Here is an 18,787-nt window from a genome sequence, read left to right as displayed (position 1 = left end):
CAGACACTTGTCCCCTGGGGACAAACAGGGCAGGGAGCTGTATTTCTGCCTGTATTTTCCCTGTGGTACCTCGCAGTGGTGTGGGGACTCTGACCACACCATTCAGCACATCCCCAGCACGGGGTCAACTGTCTCATGAGCATCACCCTGTCCTCAGCCTGGCTCAGGGCACCCACAACGACGGCTGCCCTTGTCTCCCACAGCCGGTGCTCCACACTGGATTTAATTGCTCAATTGCTTTTAAAATGAAAAAAAAAAAAACCAACAAAAACAACAGAGGGGGCTGGAGACAGAGCAGCCGTGCTCTCCCCGGGCCCCAGTTCAAAGGGATGCAGGCGGGGGCTGGCCGGCGGGGGGCAGCCCCCCATGGCTGCCATCCTCCAGTGCAGCAGCACGGCGGGGGTGCCGCCAAGCCCAGCCTTTGATGATTTTCTCTTCCTGCTGTGAAGACTAATGACTTCAGAGAAGGCGTCCTGCCATGCGTGGGGCTGCCGATCCAGCAGCAGCACAACAAGACGAAGGGAGGAAAAAGGGGGTTGGAGGTGCCGGTGCACGTGGGGCCTCTGGTTTTGGGGGTGTCTTGGCTTTCTGTACACTACCTCCAGCCATCCCTGGAAGTTCCCATCTGCACATCAGAGACCCATGAGTGTTGAGGACCAGAAGGAGCATCCCCTGAGGGTCAGAGAGAGATGGGAATGTTTGGGATCCCCCACCAAATTGCTGCCAAAACATCAGAAAAATTTGCCTTTGCACTTCCAGGGGTGTAAAGCTGTGGAGCAGATGGCGAATGCACTGTTCCCTCAGGCCATGGCATCGAAGCATCTAACCTGCCCAGTTTTCCATGGGGCATACCCATTCCACAGCCTCCCGCCTCCACCGAGGACCGCAGCTCAACCTCAGCCCTCCTCTGATGCCTCGTACACCCAAACCGAAAGCCCCATGAAGCGCAGGATGTCAAGGAGAGTGCTCACAAGGGGAAGAGGAGCAGCTTTGATCTTCTCCAGGGGGTGTTTACTCTGAAACCTATCAATGGCCTCTTTTACATCATTTCTGATTACTTCAAAGAATAGAACTCCTTGCCTCCCACAGACCTGCTGCAGAGCCCAGCCATGCGCTGACCTTACGATTCACCGAGACTCCTCTAACTCTTTCACGTAAGACGATTTGCCACAGTGCTGCTACGCTGCTGTTGAAGCTGAGCAGCTCATGCAAGGACAGTCCAAGCCTGGGCATGCTGCGGCAGGCGCACTCACCCCTGGTTCGTTCCCCACTCATTCCGGATGCAGAGATGCTTATGCACGGGATCCTTCATGTAACCCTCGTAGCAGAGACACTCACCTATGGAGAGAGGGGGGGGACATGAAGGACACCGGAGGACAAGGCTTCCCACACACTTCCCTGCCAAACCCAGCCTGGAGCCGACTGAGGCATCCAGCAGCTCTGCTCTTGCATATGGAGCAAGGCAAGAAAGCATCTTCCCACCAAAGCCGGGTTGAGCAGGCAGAGGTGAGCTCCCAAACCCACCCCAACTGCCTGACCGCCTACCAGTCTCGGGGTCACACTGGTGCTCGCAGGGGTCAAGGAGGCGCCGGGCGCAGAGGTCCAGGGCCCAGGGCCCGCTGGAGTTTTGCTGGGAGAAGAGGACGACCTGCGCCGGGTTCAGCCAGTCGCTGGCATCCAGCTGGCTCCCCTCCAGCAGGATGAACCGGCTCCCTGCCGCCAAGAGGGGAGTTAGCGGTGGCAACGCGCTGCTGTCCCCTGCATCCTGCGATGGTCCCCTCCAACTCCTGATGGATCCCTCCATCCCCTGTCCATCCCCTCCATCCTGAGACAGTGCCCTCTGTTCCGCAACAGCCCCCTCTGTTTCACAATTAATCCTTCTGTCCTGTGCCCATCCCCTCTGCCCTATGATGGCCCTTTCCATGCCATGCCTGTCTCCTTCATCCCGTGACAGCCCCCTCCATCCTGTACCTCTCCCCTCTGTCCCACAACAGCCGCCACCATCCCACACCCATCCCCTCGGTCCCACGTCTGTCCCCTCTGTCCCACACTGATGTCCTTCATCCCATGATGGTCCATGCCATCCCATACCCATCCCCTCCATCCCATGCCTGTCCCCTCTGTCCCACAATGGTCCCCCCGGCCCTGTGCCCATCCCATCCATCCTGCACCCATCCCCTGTGTCCCGCACTGGTACCCTCCATCCCATGCCTGTCCCCTCCATCCTGCACCCATCACCTCTGTCCCACGACAGCCATCTCTGTCCTGTGTCTGTCTCCTCTGTCCTGTGCCCCTCCTCTCCATCCTGTACTCCTCCATCCCTCACTCCCACACTGGTACCCTCCATCTCACCCCTGTCCCCTCCATCCTGCATCCATCCCCTTCATCCTGCAACAGCCACCTCTGTCCTCCACCCATCCCCTCTGTCCTGTGCCCATCCCCTCCATCCCACACCCATCCCCTCTGTGCTGCACTGGTACCCTCCATCCCACAACTGTCCTCTTCATCATCCTCTCCTCCCCTCCATCACAGCTTACAGGATGGGGCAGGAGGGGGTGGGTAAGACCGTGGGGTGCTCACCATCAGCAATGAGGTGCTCAGGGACGTGGAGGGTGATCTTGACAACAAGGGGGCAGCTCATGTGGGAAGAGCACACGAGGCTGATGATGCAGCTCGTCACGCTGATGAGGGTCAGTGTGGTCTTGTTCACAGGGCTCCGGGGGGACCCCACTGAAAAACACGAAAGCACAGTCAAACCTGAGACCTGGGGGACCCAGGAAGATCTTGGGGTGCGGACAGGAGACCTCAGGGTGCAGACACCCTGCCCAGCCCCCTGGAAATCCAGTGGCAATCCAATCAAGCAGCTTTGCTTTGAATTTTCAAGAGCATGAAGCAGCTTTTGCTGTGGGACACTCCATTCTGCCTGCTGCGGCCGGGGTCTCCCTGAGCCCCCGCAGACTGGGCTCTCCTACACCCCTGTACCGCAGCACGCTGAGACCTTTGCAGCAGCAGGACTTTAAAGCAGAGCAGAGATTTTGAGGAGAAGAAATGCAATATCCTTTTTTCCCCCCCTTCCTTCTCAGCACTTCTCTCAGGTTAATTTTGCCATGACAACAGCCTCCTGGATGCCTTTGAAAAAGCACAGGAGAGCCCTAACTGCTAAAGGCATGCAGGTCTTTGACTTTTAATCTCTCAGCTGAAGAAGCTGAGTGGAAAAAGCTGGCTGGGGGCTGAGCTATCCCCTGCAGAGACAAAGCCTGAACCAGCCTCTCAGCACCCAGCACGGGCACTGGGGGTGAAGGAGATGGCTCCCAGTCCCACCACTCCCGGAAAAACAAGGCACCATCCAGAAAACAAGGCTCAGTGAGGGAAAACAGACACAAACTCTCCCCAGAGGAGAAAACCTCCCAGAGGGATGGTGCAGGGCAGTGGGGTGAGACTCTTGCCTGGGGACCAAGCCTGTCCCCATCCCCTGCTGCACATACAGCTCATACACGTACGGTGCCAGAGAAAACCCACAGCAGCACTGCGCTGAGAAGCAGCACGGGAGCTCATGGGCCAGCCTTTGAAGTGTGTTACTCATTAATACACACCAGAGCTCAGCAGAAGCCTCCAGCAAAAAATCAGAATATATTTCATTCTCTGCTGAGAAACTCCACTGGAGAGCAGCAGCAGCCCGCTACGGGAGCAGGGACCGGCACCTGCCCATAGCAGCCCGGATCACGCTTGGGTTTCCATCTTTTGCCCATGGAAAGTCTCCGAACCTGGAGAGGTGACGGCAAACAAGGCAAGGGGGCCACGGCTTGCTGCCCACCTCCGCGCCCGCACCCACCTCGGCTGCGCCTCCGGCTCCTTGAGGGATCCGTGTAGAAGGTCAGCTGGGGATCGGTGTCCGCTTCTGTCCCCGAGTCCCCCTCGGGGTTGAGAAACGCTGAGCCGGCTGCAGGGGACACCAAGTGTGGTCACGGTGGGGCTGGCACCATGCTACTCCAAGCTGCTGCATCCTACATCACGCTTTCAGGGCAAGCCTTGCCTTGAAGACCAGGAGCCGCGTCTGCTGGACGCAGCAGGGATACCCCTTCCCACCACGCACAGCCATGCCCCCTGCCATGGCTCCCATTACCTTGCAAATTTTCCGGAGGCTGTGCCGGTATCATAAAATATTTACCGTGGCAAACACCCTCTGCATCTTTGCAACCAACCCAACATCATTTGCATCCTTGCAGACACCCTTTTTTTGCTTCCCTCCACCCAAACCCTCCTTTCCATGCTCTTGCTGGCCCTATGCCTCCACGAGGGTGAGTTGCTGGAGCTTGGGTGGCTGGAAGCTCAGAGCACCCCATCCCTCCCGGGACCCCCCCTACCTCGTGCTTTGTTGTTGATGCGCTTGCGCTGGCTGCTGGAGGTGTGGGACAGCAGCGTGGCTTGCTGGTGGTTCGAGTCCACGGGGCTGGTGGCGATGATGTTGTCCTTGTACTTGTTCATCAGGGACAGTTTGGCGTTATCGCTCCCTGAGCAGATAGAATCGAAGGCAAAATCTTTCAGGGATAAAGATTTTTTAAAAAGAGGGAGGCGAGAGAGAGATTTTCTTGGATCCTTCTCCAGCATCTGCATGAGGTGACCAGGGTGCCGTGGCCAATGGGCCGAGCTGCCCCCAATGCACCCTCATGAGCATCTCAAAGCTTGAAGGGACCCGCCACCTCCACCAAGCTAGCCAAAAGCTGAGATTTAACATTCAGCCTCTCAGGCACTTCTGCATACCCAGGTCTGTAAAGAAAACCCCTGGAGAGCTATAGGAACCACACCATGGTCTTCCCAAACCACATCTCAGTTGAGAAGGCTCCAGTTGGATGGCTCAGTTGGCAATATGGCCAACAAGCAAGTGTGTTACAAGCTTCAAAGAATCCCTGCTGGTGATGAGAAGACAGTGTTAACTCTGAATCATACTGATGGCAAGTATCATTTTGATACTAAAAACCTCAGCTGAAGAAGACACCAGAAATCCTGGGATATAGAAGGGAATTTTGGGGGTCACCATGGGGTAGCTCGGAGGATACACCATTCTGGTTCTCCATCAGGGCACGGGAATCACAGTCCTTCCCTTCAGAGCTCCACCCCACATTGTCCCAGCCACATCCCACTCAGCAGGGACTGCTCTCAACTGGCTGCAAGGTCTCTGAGCAATGGAAGCACCTTCAGAGTGCCACCAGCATCTCACACACAACAAAAACCCAGAGAAACGGGCAAAATACTCAAGGGAAAACACGCGTATGGAAGGACTGAGAGAAGATGAGTTGGAAAGGACTTAGCTAAGTCCATGCCGCCCTGTCCCATCCCCACCTGGTGTGAGGTCCATGCTGGCCTTCTCATTGCAGCCCTGCAGTGAGTCCAGGGTGCGGGTGACCTGGCTGGCGAAGTCCTCCCCACCGTTCATGCACTCACGCTGGAGGTGGTGCCGTAGGTCGGTGATGTCGTACTCGTAGCCGTCCAGGATAGGGGTCTCGCGGATGCTGAGCGTCCCGCTGGAGTTGTGGCCCTGCACACGGGCGTTGCGCAGGCTCTCCCGCCCGTGGCCCCCGATCAGCACCGAGGGGATGTAGTGGATCTCGTTGGCTGCCTCGGCACTGGCACTTTTCTGGGGCTGCGGCACTCTGCGCCGCTTGCACCACCGCCGGCGGGTGTAGAGGATCATCACCAGGCAGAGGATGGAGAGCAGAAGGGCGATCATCCCTCCCTGGGGGCACAAACGCAAGCAGGGCTCAGCTGGGGACCTGCGCCAGCCATGCCCCAGGGATGCAAACACCCCGAGGATGCTCCGGGCTGGCCAAAGCAAAGGCAATGGCGAGAGGAGCCCGGTCATGCCGATAAAAGGGTGCTGGCACAGGGAGCGCCCAGATTTGGCCAAGTGTTCCCAGTTGAAGCCTGCCTCAATCTGGACCAGCTTTGAAGTCACCACTGAGGCATGAAAAAGCAGCATTTAAAGCAGAGCGTGTTTTGTTTCACTCTCTCACGACACGTCTGTGAAAGCAGAGATCAGATTTATTCAGGCAAATGCTCCTACAGGCAACTTTTTCTGACCCATTTCCAACCAGTTTCAGGGCTGTCACTCTCAATCTTGGGAGATTTTCCCAGGGTATCCTGCAGAAATTGCAGCACGGATTAAAGGAGATCAAGGCTCAAGACAGCCAGATGACTGAAGCGTTGTTTGGGGAACGCCAAGGGGGAAGAGACTGAAAAAGCTCCTGCCCCACAGGGATGGACCCCAAAACTGCACCCAGCCCTGCCACCTCACCACCCTCACCCTGCCCAAGGTCACCCTCCTGCAGAGACATCGTCACTGCACACAGATAGAGGCAGCAAGATGAAAGCCCAAGCTGGCCCTTTACACCCAATCTGCTACTTAATACTACTACTACTACTACTAATCATCATCATCATCATCATGCAGAGCAAGCTAAGAGCTCCATGTCCATCCATGGCTCTGGTCCCCCTCCTCTTTTCTATGCAATAGGTGATCTTGATAAAATAAAATATTAGTAATAAGCTGCTCCATTAGGATAAAACATTAAGGGAATTATTGAATAAGAAGCAGGAGAGACAGCTGGAAAAGGAGCTCTAATGGCCATTACAGGTTAACTGTCTTTCATTCCCAGGATGACGGAGCTGCGATGCACCCTCACAGCCTCTTTCCAAACTTTCTTTAAAAAAAAGGAAAGAAAAAACAAAGAAACTCCAGTGATTAAGGAGACAAGCAGTCTAGCAGAGGGGGGGGGGCTGGCTGGCATGTGATGTCTCTCCAGCCAGGAGCCTGCAGCCCCGAGGATGGGAGATCTCTTACTGGGGCTGAAAACTGGCACTGGATTAATTTCTGGCCGTGTTCATACTGAGTTTTTTAGTGATAAAGTCAGGGCCAATTCTCTATCACATTCAAATCCCTTTGAGTTGCTCTGATCCCTAAATAAGTGTGGGCTATCCCCATCGCCACCTGAGATGGCCTCCCATGTCATGGCTCTCCATCACCCTGGGGAAGGGTCCACCTGCAGATGGGGTGACAAGCAGGTGGGAGTAATACTGGGGCATTCCTGGCTTTCCTTTGCTGCCCTCTGTATGCACATCAAATCCCCCAAACACCAGAGAGCTCTGCCATATGCCTGTGGTGGTAAACAAGGGAGAGCAAGCTGGAGCTCGAGTCACGTGGGTGCCCATTTGTTTAGGACTGCGTCTGTGGGTTCTCAAAAAAGACCTGTTATATAATTGAAACTTAATTTCTTCTGTCCTGATAGTCTGAGAGCTCTAACTATCCTTGAGGAAAAGCAGGCTGTGGCCACCTAAGATGAGGATGAAAACCAGAGCTTGAGTCCCCTCCACCCACTGCTCTTTGGAGGGGGTCAGAGCATCACCTCAGACCCCTGGTTCCTCTCCATTGGAGCACAGAAAACCCATTTTGCCTTCATCCCCCCTCAACCCACCACTCACACAATGGCTCTGAGAGGAGCTCTGCACCGGACAGGTGCGGGAGCGCTTCTCACACAGTCCATGCGCGGACTGCTGCCACGATGGATACAACCCCTCGCTCACACTTCTTCTCTTGGCAACCACATGGGAAAGAAAGAAAATCAGCCTTGAAAAGTCCATGTGATCCTGACTCCTGGCACAAAAGCCAACTTCTATTTGTCAGGCCATAAGGATGCTGCTGGAGCAGAGCTGAGAGTGATGGGGAGAAAGGGGGAGAGGGAGGATTCAATCTGTATTTACACATTTTGGTACGAGAGCAATGAGTTGCAGACATCCTTTTCGTCAGCTCGATAATAAGCCTTGTTTCAGGCACTCCTGTCTCAATCTTGGGATTCAGAGGTAACCAAGAAGACCAAGACCACTGTGGCAGAGTGGGGCCAGCCTCTCCAGAGGTAATGCACCCTCTCAGGAGCAGCTGGGAATGGACAATAAAAAAAAAGATAATCGTGCAAAATGTTTTTGGGGATGGCTTTCCCAGTGTTTTGGTTTTTTTCCTCCAGACTAATCACGCACAAATGATGGAGGAGAAACCTGGCCTGGGGCTGCAATCTGGAAGAGCTATTGACGCTCTCATTAGGGTAGGCACCATTAAACAGCCTGTTTGCAGCCTCGGCAACACATTGTCTCCAGCTAATTATCTTCCAGTGGCACAAAAATTGTCAGATTCTTCAAATTTTTTCCAACATAACAAAAAGAAACAACCAACAAACCACAGATCCACCTCCAGCACACAGATCTCTGTCTCACCCTCCTTTCTCTGCCATCAAAGCCTCATCCCCGCGTATCTGGGGGGAGGAGGAAAGCTGTGCAGCCTCCGCGCATGGGATGCTCTTGCTTACTGCACACTGCGAAACCATGGCCACGGGGCTGCAGCTCTGATAAAAGTGGTGGTGACAGCACCCAGTGGCACCGTGACACCCGCCGCGTGCCGGAGCAGCGGGTGCTGGGCACCATCCACAGGGCAAAGGGCTCCTGACCAAGTCAATGTGAATTAACCCCGGGTTAAGGTGGTTGAGACCTTCAAAGGCCAGCACCCGGCAGGGATAAAGGCATTCCTGCAAACATATTTGCAACGGAGAGGTTTAAAGCAGCCCAATGTTAAAGCACTGTGCATGCAGTGTCATTCAGAGAGGTGCCCAAGGCATCTTTCCCCATCCTAGGGCAGCTGGAGCCAGATGGGGAAATATATGGCTTTTCAAAAGCCCCTATATTTTCTACAGGCTTCTGGACACCTAAACGGGGGCTGCCTTTCCATCACGTACCATGACGGAGATGTGGAGGATCCTCAGCTCCTCTTCTGCCGACTCAGTCTGGGGCTCGTCTGTGGGGTCAAAGCCGGGCAGGTTGGGGGCCCCGTCTTGGTGGTGGATGTGGAACAGCAACGTGCCGTTCTCCAGCCACTGCTGCCGCCAGCGCACCAGTGGGATGTCGTCCGTGTTGCCCGAGATCTCTGCAAAAGCAAAGCCAGTCATGCGGGAAACGTGGAGGAGAGGGGTGATGGGGGACATTTACCTGTTCCCCAAAAATGGGTGGAGGGACCAAGGGACACAGACGGCAGGCTCCCTCTGGTCACCTCCTGCCAGCACCATGGCTGCCCCTACACAACCCACACCCTGAAGGATTGAAGTGGAATAAAATTGTACTTCTGGGTAAAATCCAGATGTGGTGTGGGGACAGAGCACTTACCGACAGCATCTCGAAGCCAGAGCCTGGGAGCCTGGCAGCATCCTTCCAGCCCTAAATTGGACAGGTTTCACCCACGTGCTTCATGATAAACACAGCTCCAGCCGTGGGGAGCAGAGGATATAGGACAACTTCTCGGTGGCACTAATGGGATCGCTGGGACCATGCCGCAAATTATTGCAGACAGAAAGTATTTCCCATCCTTTGTGAATGGAGAAACATGCATGTGGCTGCGATCGCACCTGCAGCTATGGCTCTGACTGAGGTGCATTCAGAGATTTCCTGTCTTTAACCTTTTTTTACAGCTCCCCACACAGGACTCAGCCCTGACATCTGCAGATGTACCTGCACCTTCTGCCCAAACACCCCAACTTTCCCCAGGTACCTTTAACTTCAGGGTTTGGGGGTAGCGGGACAGATGGACAGAGCTGGGCTGAGGAGTGACAGCAGCAGAGGACACCCAAGCAGGAGGAGCAGCTGAGGACAGGGACACAACATGTGCAGCAGGACACTAAATGCCTAATTAAACCAAATTCACCTGGCTGACTCCAAAGTTTCAGGGACATCCTATGGCTGGCTTTTAGCAAAAGGGAGGGTGACGCCAGCACATCCCTAGGAGAGATGGGCACTGTTTTAAACACCACCTCCATCTCAGATCAGATCACCTGGATCACCATCTCAGATCACCTTGATTTCAGCCATCAGCTCAAGCCTGCCATTTGCCCAGTAGTTATTTTTCCTGAAAATATAAGCTTCAGTTGCATTCGTTGGAATGACCATTAAAAATGTGATGAGCTTCCCAGCGAGATGCAGCTTTCCCTCCTGTCTCTGCCCCATGGGAACGATCCAGCCAGACTCGTCCACTCCGTGCCATTTGTAGGCATGCGTTTTGATGGCAGTGGGAAAGAGCCCAGCTCGCTTTGCAGATTGTCATCTTTATTTTGCTTGTTTCATGCTGCCTTCAAATGAAAACTGGAATTCAATTACAGTGCTGAAAAACAACATTTTAAATTTACTGTTAATTAATTTCATTAGGCTGCCTTAAGTGAGCTAGCTACTGGGGAGGGGGGGGGAAATCTGCATCAGGAACCAGGTTCATCCTCCCAAACTGATTTGATTAATCAAAAGAAACATTAGCCGCGGAGAGCGAATTGGCAGATTGTTTCTGCTCAGCACGGGCCATATTTCTGACGGTAATCAGTGCGCTTTGAGTGTCCCAAGCAGAGAGATGCTGAGCTCTCCTCGATGACACCAGGAAGCAAAACCAAGGGGAGTTAAAGCATCTAAGAAGCCAGAAGCACTTTTGAAATTCCCTCTAACCGCTGAGCTGCGTGTTTAGGCACACAGAGCCCCTTTGAAAAGCTGGTCCTGGGAGCCGGGAGGGTTTGAAAAAGCAGATCTCCTCCTCTCCCACCTGGTCTTTATTCATGGGCTGAAAGGGGAAAACAAGCTTTCCTGCTTTCCCCAACTCCCTACGGCTTCTCAACTTCAAATGAACCAGCTCAAATGGAAGAAAATATTCTCCCCGCACCTGCCTGCTAACGTGAAATTAGGAGTAATTAAGGCAAGAGCTTTTATGCACAACAGGAACTCAACGTACTGACATTTGGAAAAATGTAAATACCAGCATTTGTTCCATTGTAAAGAGTGAAAATAATAGATACTAAGTATGTGACATTGTGACATTTAGAAAGCTAGAGTTAAAGATGTTTTCCCCCTGATCTGACATATCATTGAAAAAGCAGCACCCTTCGGCTCATTAATATTTGAGGAGGACTCCTTGATGGGAGTTATTTAAATGATTAATAGATTATAGTAAATTTAAGCCTTGAAATAGGTTGTCATAATTTCAAATTTATTTAAACAGGCTTATTTTTAAAAAGAAAAATGTATTTCAATAAAAAATTGATTCTTGTTTTAAAAGAGCACAATCCAGCCACAGAGCCTGAGTGCGTTATCCTCTCCCACCAGACATCACAACACAACCCTGCAGCTGCAACACACACAAGTTAGAAGTGCTAGAGACAGACAAAAACACCCCAGAAATCAACCGCCATCACCCCAAACCAACAGGCTATGACTGGTCCATCACACTGCAGGACAAGGCTGCTCCACTGTCTCTGCTCCTGCCCTGGGCAAAGGCTCTTGAAGGCAGTACCTGGATGAGTGAGCTTCAACCTTGGACCTCCTCCTCAAAGGTCGTAGCAATATGCCAGCTGCCCCTATCCCATTCCATTTCTGCTCAAAAAAATTGTACATATAAATGCTTTCCTGTGCCCATGATGTTCTCCTGGAGGTTGGTTCAAGCAAGAGCAAGACCAAGACAAGACAACCAAGACAAAGATGAAGACCAAGACCAAGATTCCTCCCTAACACAGCATCGCTTTGCTCTCTTCTCCCAGTCCAATGAATTCCACTTTTATCTTTGTCTTGCTCTCCATGCAGACATCTCATCACCTGGTGGGAGATGCTCCAGTGACCCATGAAGCCAATTGGGGCCATTTATCTGGATGCCATAGGGGCTCAGCTCTGCCATGGGGCTGGCAGGTGCCAATCCTACTGGCCAGCTCATACTGGGGGGCCAGGAGACCCCAGAAGAGGTAGGAAAGTGGGCAGAAAGCCAAAAAAAAAAAAAGCAGGGGGTAGAGGATACTTTCAAGTTCAAAGTTTGAAAGATATTGATGATAGGCCTGGTCCCTGCATGGCTTTCATTAAAGCCTTGGATATGAAGCCATTAGCACTAATATTAACTTCTTGCACCTCTGTTAAAAAATAGCCTGCCTGAGTCAGGGGTTAATAACAGTAGGAGACCACTAATTAGGCTGTGCCACATTCACCTGGTATCAAACGTGGCCCAGGTCCTTCATATCTGCAGGAGCAGCAGCCTCCAAAGACCCCAGCTGATGCTTTCAACATAAGGGCCGTGGCTGCTCCCCTCCCAGACCATCTGTGGGGGATGGAAGGGGGGGTAGGAAAGGTTGTAGAGGAGCAAACTGAGGAGAGGATGAAAGTCCAGATGAAGTTGCTGGAGGTGGCTGGATTTATACCGCTTCATTATTGATCATCCCAAATAACCTCATTTCCCTAGGGACAGCTGTTCCAACCAAAGCAAACCCAGTCCTTCTAGAGGCAACACCTCTGCATCTCCCAATTTTGGGAGGCAACACCTCCACCGCAGCCCAACTCTGCACCCGAGCTGGCACAATGCTGAAACTGTGGCCCCTGAGCCCAACATCGACATGGACCCATTCCCGTGTCCTCATTGCCCCTCCAAGGCCTGGCATCATGGCACACAAAGAGAGCAACTCTCCTTAAAAACACATACCAGCATTTTGATGAAAAAATAAAACTGGCAGAACAATTTTCCTTTCCATTTGCAAGCGTTTTGCACTAATAGATGTCTCCGATTAGTCAAATGAACTCTGCCATAATGCCAGTCTCTGCAGACCCATTTCATACAGCAGAGTGCAGATTTTGACTTGGACTTATATTTCCTCATTAACATTTAAACCTGGCTTATTTTCCATCCGGAACCTGACTGTGTTTTTATTTAAGTTCCCCATTAGCTAAGGCTTTTGCTCTGTGTCTAAACCTCACACATCCTTTAAAGGGCTCTAACTCAGCTAAAGCAAGCCCTGGCCTTGCACTCCTCCAAGGGTCTCCAATGTCTGAAGTAACTCAGGAGACCTTCCCACCATGAGCCACTCGCACTCTCTGTTGGGACCTCAGGCCTTGATTACTATCAATTTAGATGTCAAAACACATATCCTGATATTTTTTGCTTTGAGGTTTTTGTGACACATCTTTCATGGGATAATATTCATGTTTTTATGGGCCCATTTAAAAATATCACATTCATCACTGACTATCCATATTTTATTTGGATTTTTTTTCCCATCTCCAGTCTCAGGTAGGAAAACCAGCTCATTCTGCTTTTTCAAGACAATCCAGCTTTTCCACACCAGCAAACACAAACCTCACTTTGTCTATTAGGAACCTTCTTCATGGAAGAGGGCAACTTGGGCAAAATTTCCAAAAGACCCATAGACATGGCAGAACCTGAAGGCTCAAGGAAAAGGCTCCTGCTGTATCTGAAGCCACTCTCTGCCTAGGTCAGAGAGATCACCCCACCACGATGTCTGCATGTGGGGCTGGTACTCGTGAAGCCATTAGCTGTCATAGCAAGGCTGACAGCTAACCGGGTTTCTCCTTGAAACATAGGGTGCCTTTGCTTTTAGGAAGGTCATCATGACATTTCAAAGCTGCAGCCATGCCTTAGCCTTGAACTGGGATTTTTGTCCTGAATATTCTATGGCCCTAATTCATGCCTTTCTTTAACAACAAAACCCTCCATCACCCTGGGAGTAACATTGTGCCGTGCAGCCATTTCCAGAGCGAAGGACACCAATTCATCATTAATGGGGCTGAGTTGACCTGGTTTGCTCTGCAGCTGCTGACCTTACAACACTATGTGCCACATTGCCCTGCTCTTCCCTGCGGAGCCAAGGACGTGCCCAACGACACCTGTACGACATCCCCTCCGAGGTTATTTTTCCACCGCTTTTGTCAATTTTGACCAAAAGCTGGGAAAAACAACAATCAGACTGGGACATTCGCTGGTGTTTGATTTGCACTCCTGTTTTGTTAGTCTGGGCCCATTTGCTGTAACTGTGAACTACAGAGGAGATGTGGGAAGAGAGACAAACCCAGCTCCTGGACCAACACTTGGGGGACATGGTCATGTAAAAAAAAAACCCAAAGCCCCACACCACAATAGTGAGCAAAAGCAAAATAAAGAGAATGTGTGACAACAACCTACAAGATGCAAGGTTGATATATAAACCCCAGAAAAGACCACAACTGTAGTTGATATCCCACCCTGCAATGCCATCACATCACCTCTTCCAGAGGGAAACCCAGGTCTCTACAGAAAGAGCCCAAATGATGGAGAAGCTCCCGATCAGCCATGGAAAATTACTGCCCTGGCTAAATTGCCTCCCAGAAAATCAGTGAGATGGAGAGCACGAACCCCTCAGCCCAGATGGTGCTCACGTACAAGCAGTGGAGGAGGACAGCTGCTGGACTCCACTAACACAACAGCTATCGCTCAGAAAGGGTGAGCAACCAGAGAAGCAAAACTTGGCAGAGGAGACCCCAATCGCTTTAAAAAGCTCTTGTGCATCACGGAAATTACAGACCAGTAAATTCTACTTCTGCCCTGGACAGTTTGTTAGAGGAACCAGTAGGTGCGTGGGTAAATATGGGTCGCTCAACACTGTAAGCCAGTAGGTAAGGGTGATCCAGTTTGATGGACTCATTTCAAAGAGTTCTTGTCAAAATCCACCCTCAAAGTTTCCCAAAGCGCCAAAGTGGGGTTGGGATAAGAGGGAAAGTCCTCTTGAAGCCCACCAGGTGGGGGAGGAGTAAGAGGTTAGTTTTCACAATGAAAGGAGGTTACCAAGAAGCCCCGCAGAGATCTTTGTTAGGACCTTGGCTGTTCAGAAATGCTGTAGAAGAGGAGGTGAATGACAAAGTTGGTCACCAACGCTAAATTTAGTCTCCTCAAAGCTGAAGCTGCGAAGTACTGGAGGAAAGTGGGCAAGGAAGTGGGCAGGTGAAATTCAACTTTGGTGAAAGCAAGCCGATCTCAAATCCTGCAAGTGGTATTCAGGTCAGCCATCTCATAACAGAGGAGGCAAAGTTTGGAAGGTTTGGAGGAGGGGTACAAGGAAGATGAGATGTTGCAAACGGCTTTGTGGAGAGGAGAAACCAACTGTATTAGGATTCTTAAGCAAGGAAAACAAACAACTGAGCAGGGACATGATAAAAGCCTATAAAAATCATGAAGCCAGTGGAGCAGTGGGAAAGGCAATGATTATTCACTATTTCTTGCTTTGCAAGAATCAGGCATGTAAAAACTAACAAAAGGCTCTGTTTCATCCACCATAAAGTCTGAAAGCACTGAGAAAGGAACTGAATTCAGGGAAGACAGAGCTGCCAGTGGCTATTGAGCCAGACAGCCCAGAGACAAATTCCAGCTTGAGAAATCCCTGCAGCACAGACCTTGGCAGCAGGGAAAGGACCACGCTATATATGCTGCATTTTTAGCATTTTTCCCCCAATTATCAGGTACTTGCTATGGTTGGAGATGCCAAGGGACCACAAACCTGCTGCCCCCCACACTGCCCAGTGTCTGGGGGATGGAGGGTGGCTGCAAAGCCAGGTAGGTGCTACCCAGGCCACCTTTCAAGGACGCGTCCCACATCCACATGTCCCTTCAGGAGCAGCGGAGACCCTCTGCTCGTCCAGGCGCTGTCTTGCTGAGGGAAGGAGACCCCAAGGCAGCTCTCTCCCACTAAGACAGCCCATCAACACCCAGCTGGCAACTCCTCCTCTCCAAACCCCAGCCCTCCATGCCGTCAGACCCTACAGACCAAAGACGCTTGCCAAGATTACCTTCAGCTTTCCAAGCCAGCCAGTGATTTTCATGGGGAGGCAAAGGGCTATTTATATCCATCGCGGGCTGGCAGGGAAGGTAATGGCCAGCCACTCCAGCCCATCTGCCAGGCACTTAGCAAGACATCGGAGCATATCGTACAGGCGAGGTCAGGCAGCGGCGGAGGTGGGACAGGCGGGGGTGGGGGAGGATGCATTACAGTGATGACATGGACTTCACTTCAAGGGTAAACTTCAGCCCGCTCCTGCAGACTAATTTGTTTAAGTGCTTGTTGCGCCGAGGCCAAGAGGTTGGGCAAATTAGACATTATTTTGGCGTTTTCATGCTCAGCACAGGAAACGAGCACGACCGCTCGTTCCTCATCTCCTGGGGGGAGAGCCAGGACCTGCCAGTCTTCTGGGACATGGGAGGGATGAGGTGGCCCTCCCAGGGGGTGAAACAGGATTGAAATAACCCTATCTGCTCTCCTGCCAACAGCAGGGCCAAGAGTTTTATCAAGAGGTGATCCTTCTCTTCCTCTCACCTCCCCTGGAGGGACAAATGCTGGTCTTGGGGGCAGGACGAATCCTCACCAGTGGCCCCATACTGGGATGAAGAAGGCAGGCATAGACTACTGCTGTCTCAGTCTAATGTCATAAACTCTTCAGTGCTTAGGAGCTCTTACCCAATTTCAAGCTCCATTTTCAAGTTTGTGGAGAGGCTTTGAAAGATAATGGGGAGAACGAAAAAAAAAAAGAAGGAAGAAAGATGTAGAAGGGGAAAAAGTTAACTGTGCATCTTGAATTTATAACTCTTGAAAGAAGAGCTTGTCAAGAGGGCCAGAGACCAGCCAGTGCGCAGTGATCAATGGGAGGACTTTTGGGTCTAGTCAAGCTTGTTTCAGATTTACAGGAACTGAATGGAGGCATAAATCTGTCGCCGCCTGACGAAAATGGAGGTAATTAAATCTGCAGGTGTATATAATTGTCATATTGATGATCTATATAAATCAGCAGAGCCAGCAGAGGCACAAAGCACCACGTTGAGCACAGAGCCTCCCCACGAGGAGCTGTTTGCCCAGCTGCCTGGCCAGAGGACAGGGCTGGTGGGTGCAGGACACAGCCCTGGGGACACTCCTCTCACCCGCACAGACCTGCCCATCACCGCGAGAGACCTTCTCCAGATTGGCTTCATGGGCAGCAAAAGCAGCAGGACGCCCTGCTGCTTTCAATGGATGCAATTACCTGTGGTCTCATCCTGGCTACTGCAAAATCTCCGGTGACTTCAGGAGGATGAAGATGGGACCCCAGGCGTTGAGATGCCCGACCATGGATGCTGCAGGGGGGCTCTTTGCAGCCGCTTTGAAGCTCCGAGCCCAGGTGCAAGTGGGGCACTGACTTGATCTTGTAGCAACTCTTTTTTTTTTTTTTTTTTAATTTATTTTAACCTTTGTTATTTTGGGAACTTTGAAGCCTAAGCTGCTCTGAGGCAGCTGCCTTTGTAGAAAGGACAGAAAGTGCAGAGCAGGGATTTGAAAGAGGGGGAGAAATAGGGAGGGGAAGAAACAGTGCTTCACAGCTGAGATCTACAACAGCTCTTTCACTGTTTCTCCCGCATCCCAACAAACCCATCCCGGGAGGCACTCGGGGCTCTTTTACCAGCAGCTACAGGAAGTCTGGATGCAAAGCAACCACGGTGTCTTCCATTTAACTAACACTGTGACCCAGAGGAACCTCAAACACCATTGCATCCCTTCTCCCACCTCTCAGTGGGACACCCCTCAGTCCTTGGGGTGGCTGCAGAGCATCCTTCCCAGTCGCCACAGCTCAGTCCCACTCCTGATGTGCATGTCAGTGCCATGGGGACACATTTATTCCCACTGTGCTGGGAAGGACAGGAACATGAGGGAAGGCTTTCCCATCATCTTTGCCAGCCAAGCCCCCCTGCACATGACCACGGGCCAACCCTGCTTCCCAGGTCGAGTGCTACATACGTGAGGCAATTGGATAATTAAAAATTAAGCAAGTGCTTCTGCATTGCAGTCCAAATTATGTAACACCGCTCTTCAGTTTCAGCACCCATCAGCTTTCATGCAATCACACAGCAGTACAGCCCTGCCTGTATTTGCCTGCCTGTCTTTTCAGGCAGGGTTGGCACCATTGGTAGGGAAAAGGAAACCCCAATGTCATAACCATGGGCAGAAAGTTGCCTCGCATTCACATGGAAAAAAAAAAAGGAGGAAAATCTACTGATTTTCTTAGTCCAGTGCTGAAATCTGAGATGGCCAGAAAAAAGAGGATGGAGCCAGGATGCTTCAGCCCAACCAAGTGCCAAGGGTCACCCTGTCCAGGACAGCACCCCCGTGACCAGGGGTTTTCTGAGTGAGGGGCTGCTGCCTCTTGCTCCTCCTGTGCCAAGGGAAACAGTATCCCATTTTAACAAATAAGCAGCATTTCTGTAAGCAAACAAAATTAAATCAAGGCAAGGAAGTGAGCTGTGTTTTCGGTATCTCGAGAGGGAAGAGCCCTGCCAGACTCTGAGCACCTGGTAACTGCAAACTCCTACATTTACAGCCACATATTTGCTTTAACCCTGCAGGCTCTGGTTGTTGCTGAGACCGGGACTCAGCAACCCATCCTGCCACCTCCTCCATTCCTTGGCCAGAACTCCACTGAATACACAGGCATGGCCCCTGCAGTGCTATTCCCAGGACACGGATGCTGCCACATGGTGTGAAACCAGCCATTAATTCCTGCTGTGATTAGCCCCAAAGGGCGCTTTATTGGGCTTTGTGCACGGTGGTTTCAAGAAGCCACCAGGGATGCCGTGGCTCACACCCATGGCGAGTGGCTCTGCCAAGTACCCTCCAGTGCCCCTTGGCTTTCGCGTGGTCTCTCCGGTGATTTACTATCTCCTGCCATTGCGTCGCTCCTCCCACCTCATGGCCCTTCCTTTCCTCCCCTCCCTCCATCACCCCAATGCTTTCCTGCTGCTGTTTCACACACATGCTGCTTTTCATCCCACGGCACATGAAAAGCCCTTCTTCCCCGGTGCTGAGCTTTAATTAGAAGGAGGCTGGATCCAGCCCGGGCTGTCCACATCATCATCATCATCCCACAGGGAGACATGCACCACAAACCTCTGCATCCTTCA

At 51.8% G+C, this 18,787-nt stretch overlaps 1 protein-coding gene across 1 annotated transcript in view; it reads right to left on the bottom strand.

The window, feature by feature from the left end:
- ASTN1 (astrotactin 1) overlaps window positions 1-18,787 on the bottom strand; it is a 54,249-nt gene that overhangs the window by 24,211 nt on the left and 11,251 nt on the right. Inside the window, exons 2-8 of the mRNA XM_075037544.1 lie at window positions 8,778-8,965; window positions 5,341-5,734; window positions 4,365-4,511; window positions 3,833-3,940; window positions 2,581-2,730; window positions 1,546-1,713; window positions 1,254-1,338 (exon numbers count right to left, since the gene is read on the bottom strand). Of these exons, the coding sequence (XP_074893645.1) occupies window positions 1,254-1,338; window positions 1,546-1,713; window positions 2,581-2,730; window positions 3,833-3,940; window positions 4,365-4,511; window positions 5,341-5,734; window positions 8,778-8,965 (1,240 nt within the window). The remainder of the gene's footprint in view (window positions 1-1,253; window positions 1,339-1,545; window positions 1,714-2,580; window positions 2,731-3,832; window positions 3,941-4,364; window positions 4,512-5,340; window positions 5,735-8,777; window positions 8,966-18,787) is intronic.

The sequence above is a fragment of the Buteo buteo genome, chromosome 10 (genome assembly GCF_964188355.1).
Source record: "Buteo buteo chromosome 10, bButBut1.hap1.1, whole genome shotgun sequence".
NCBI classification, from domain to species: Eukaryota; Metazoa; Chordata; class Aves; order Accipitriformes; family Accipitridae; genus Buteo; species Buteo buteo.
The sequence above is the reverse complement of the archived record's forward strand: the minus strand, read 5'-3'. Positions and strand labels throughout refer to the sequence as shown.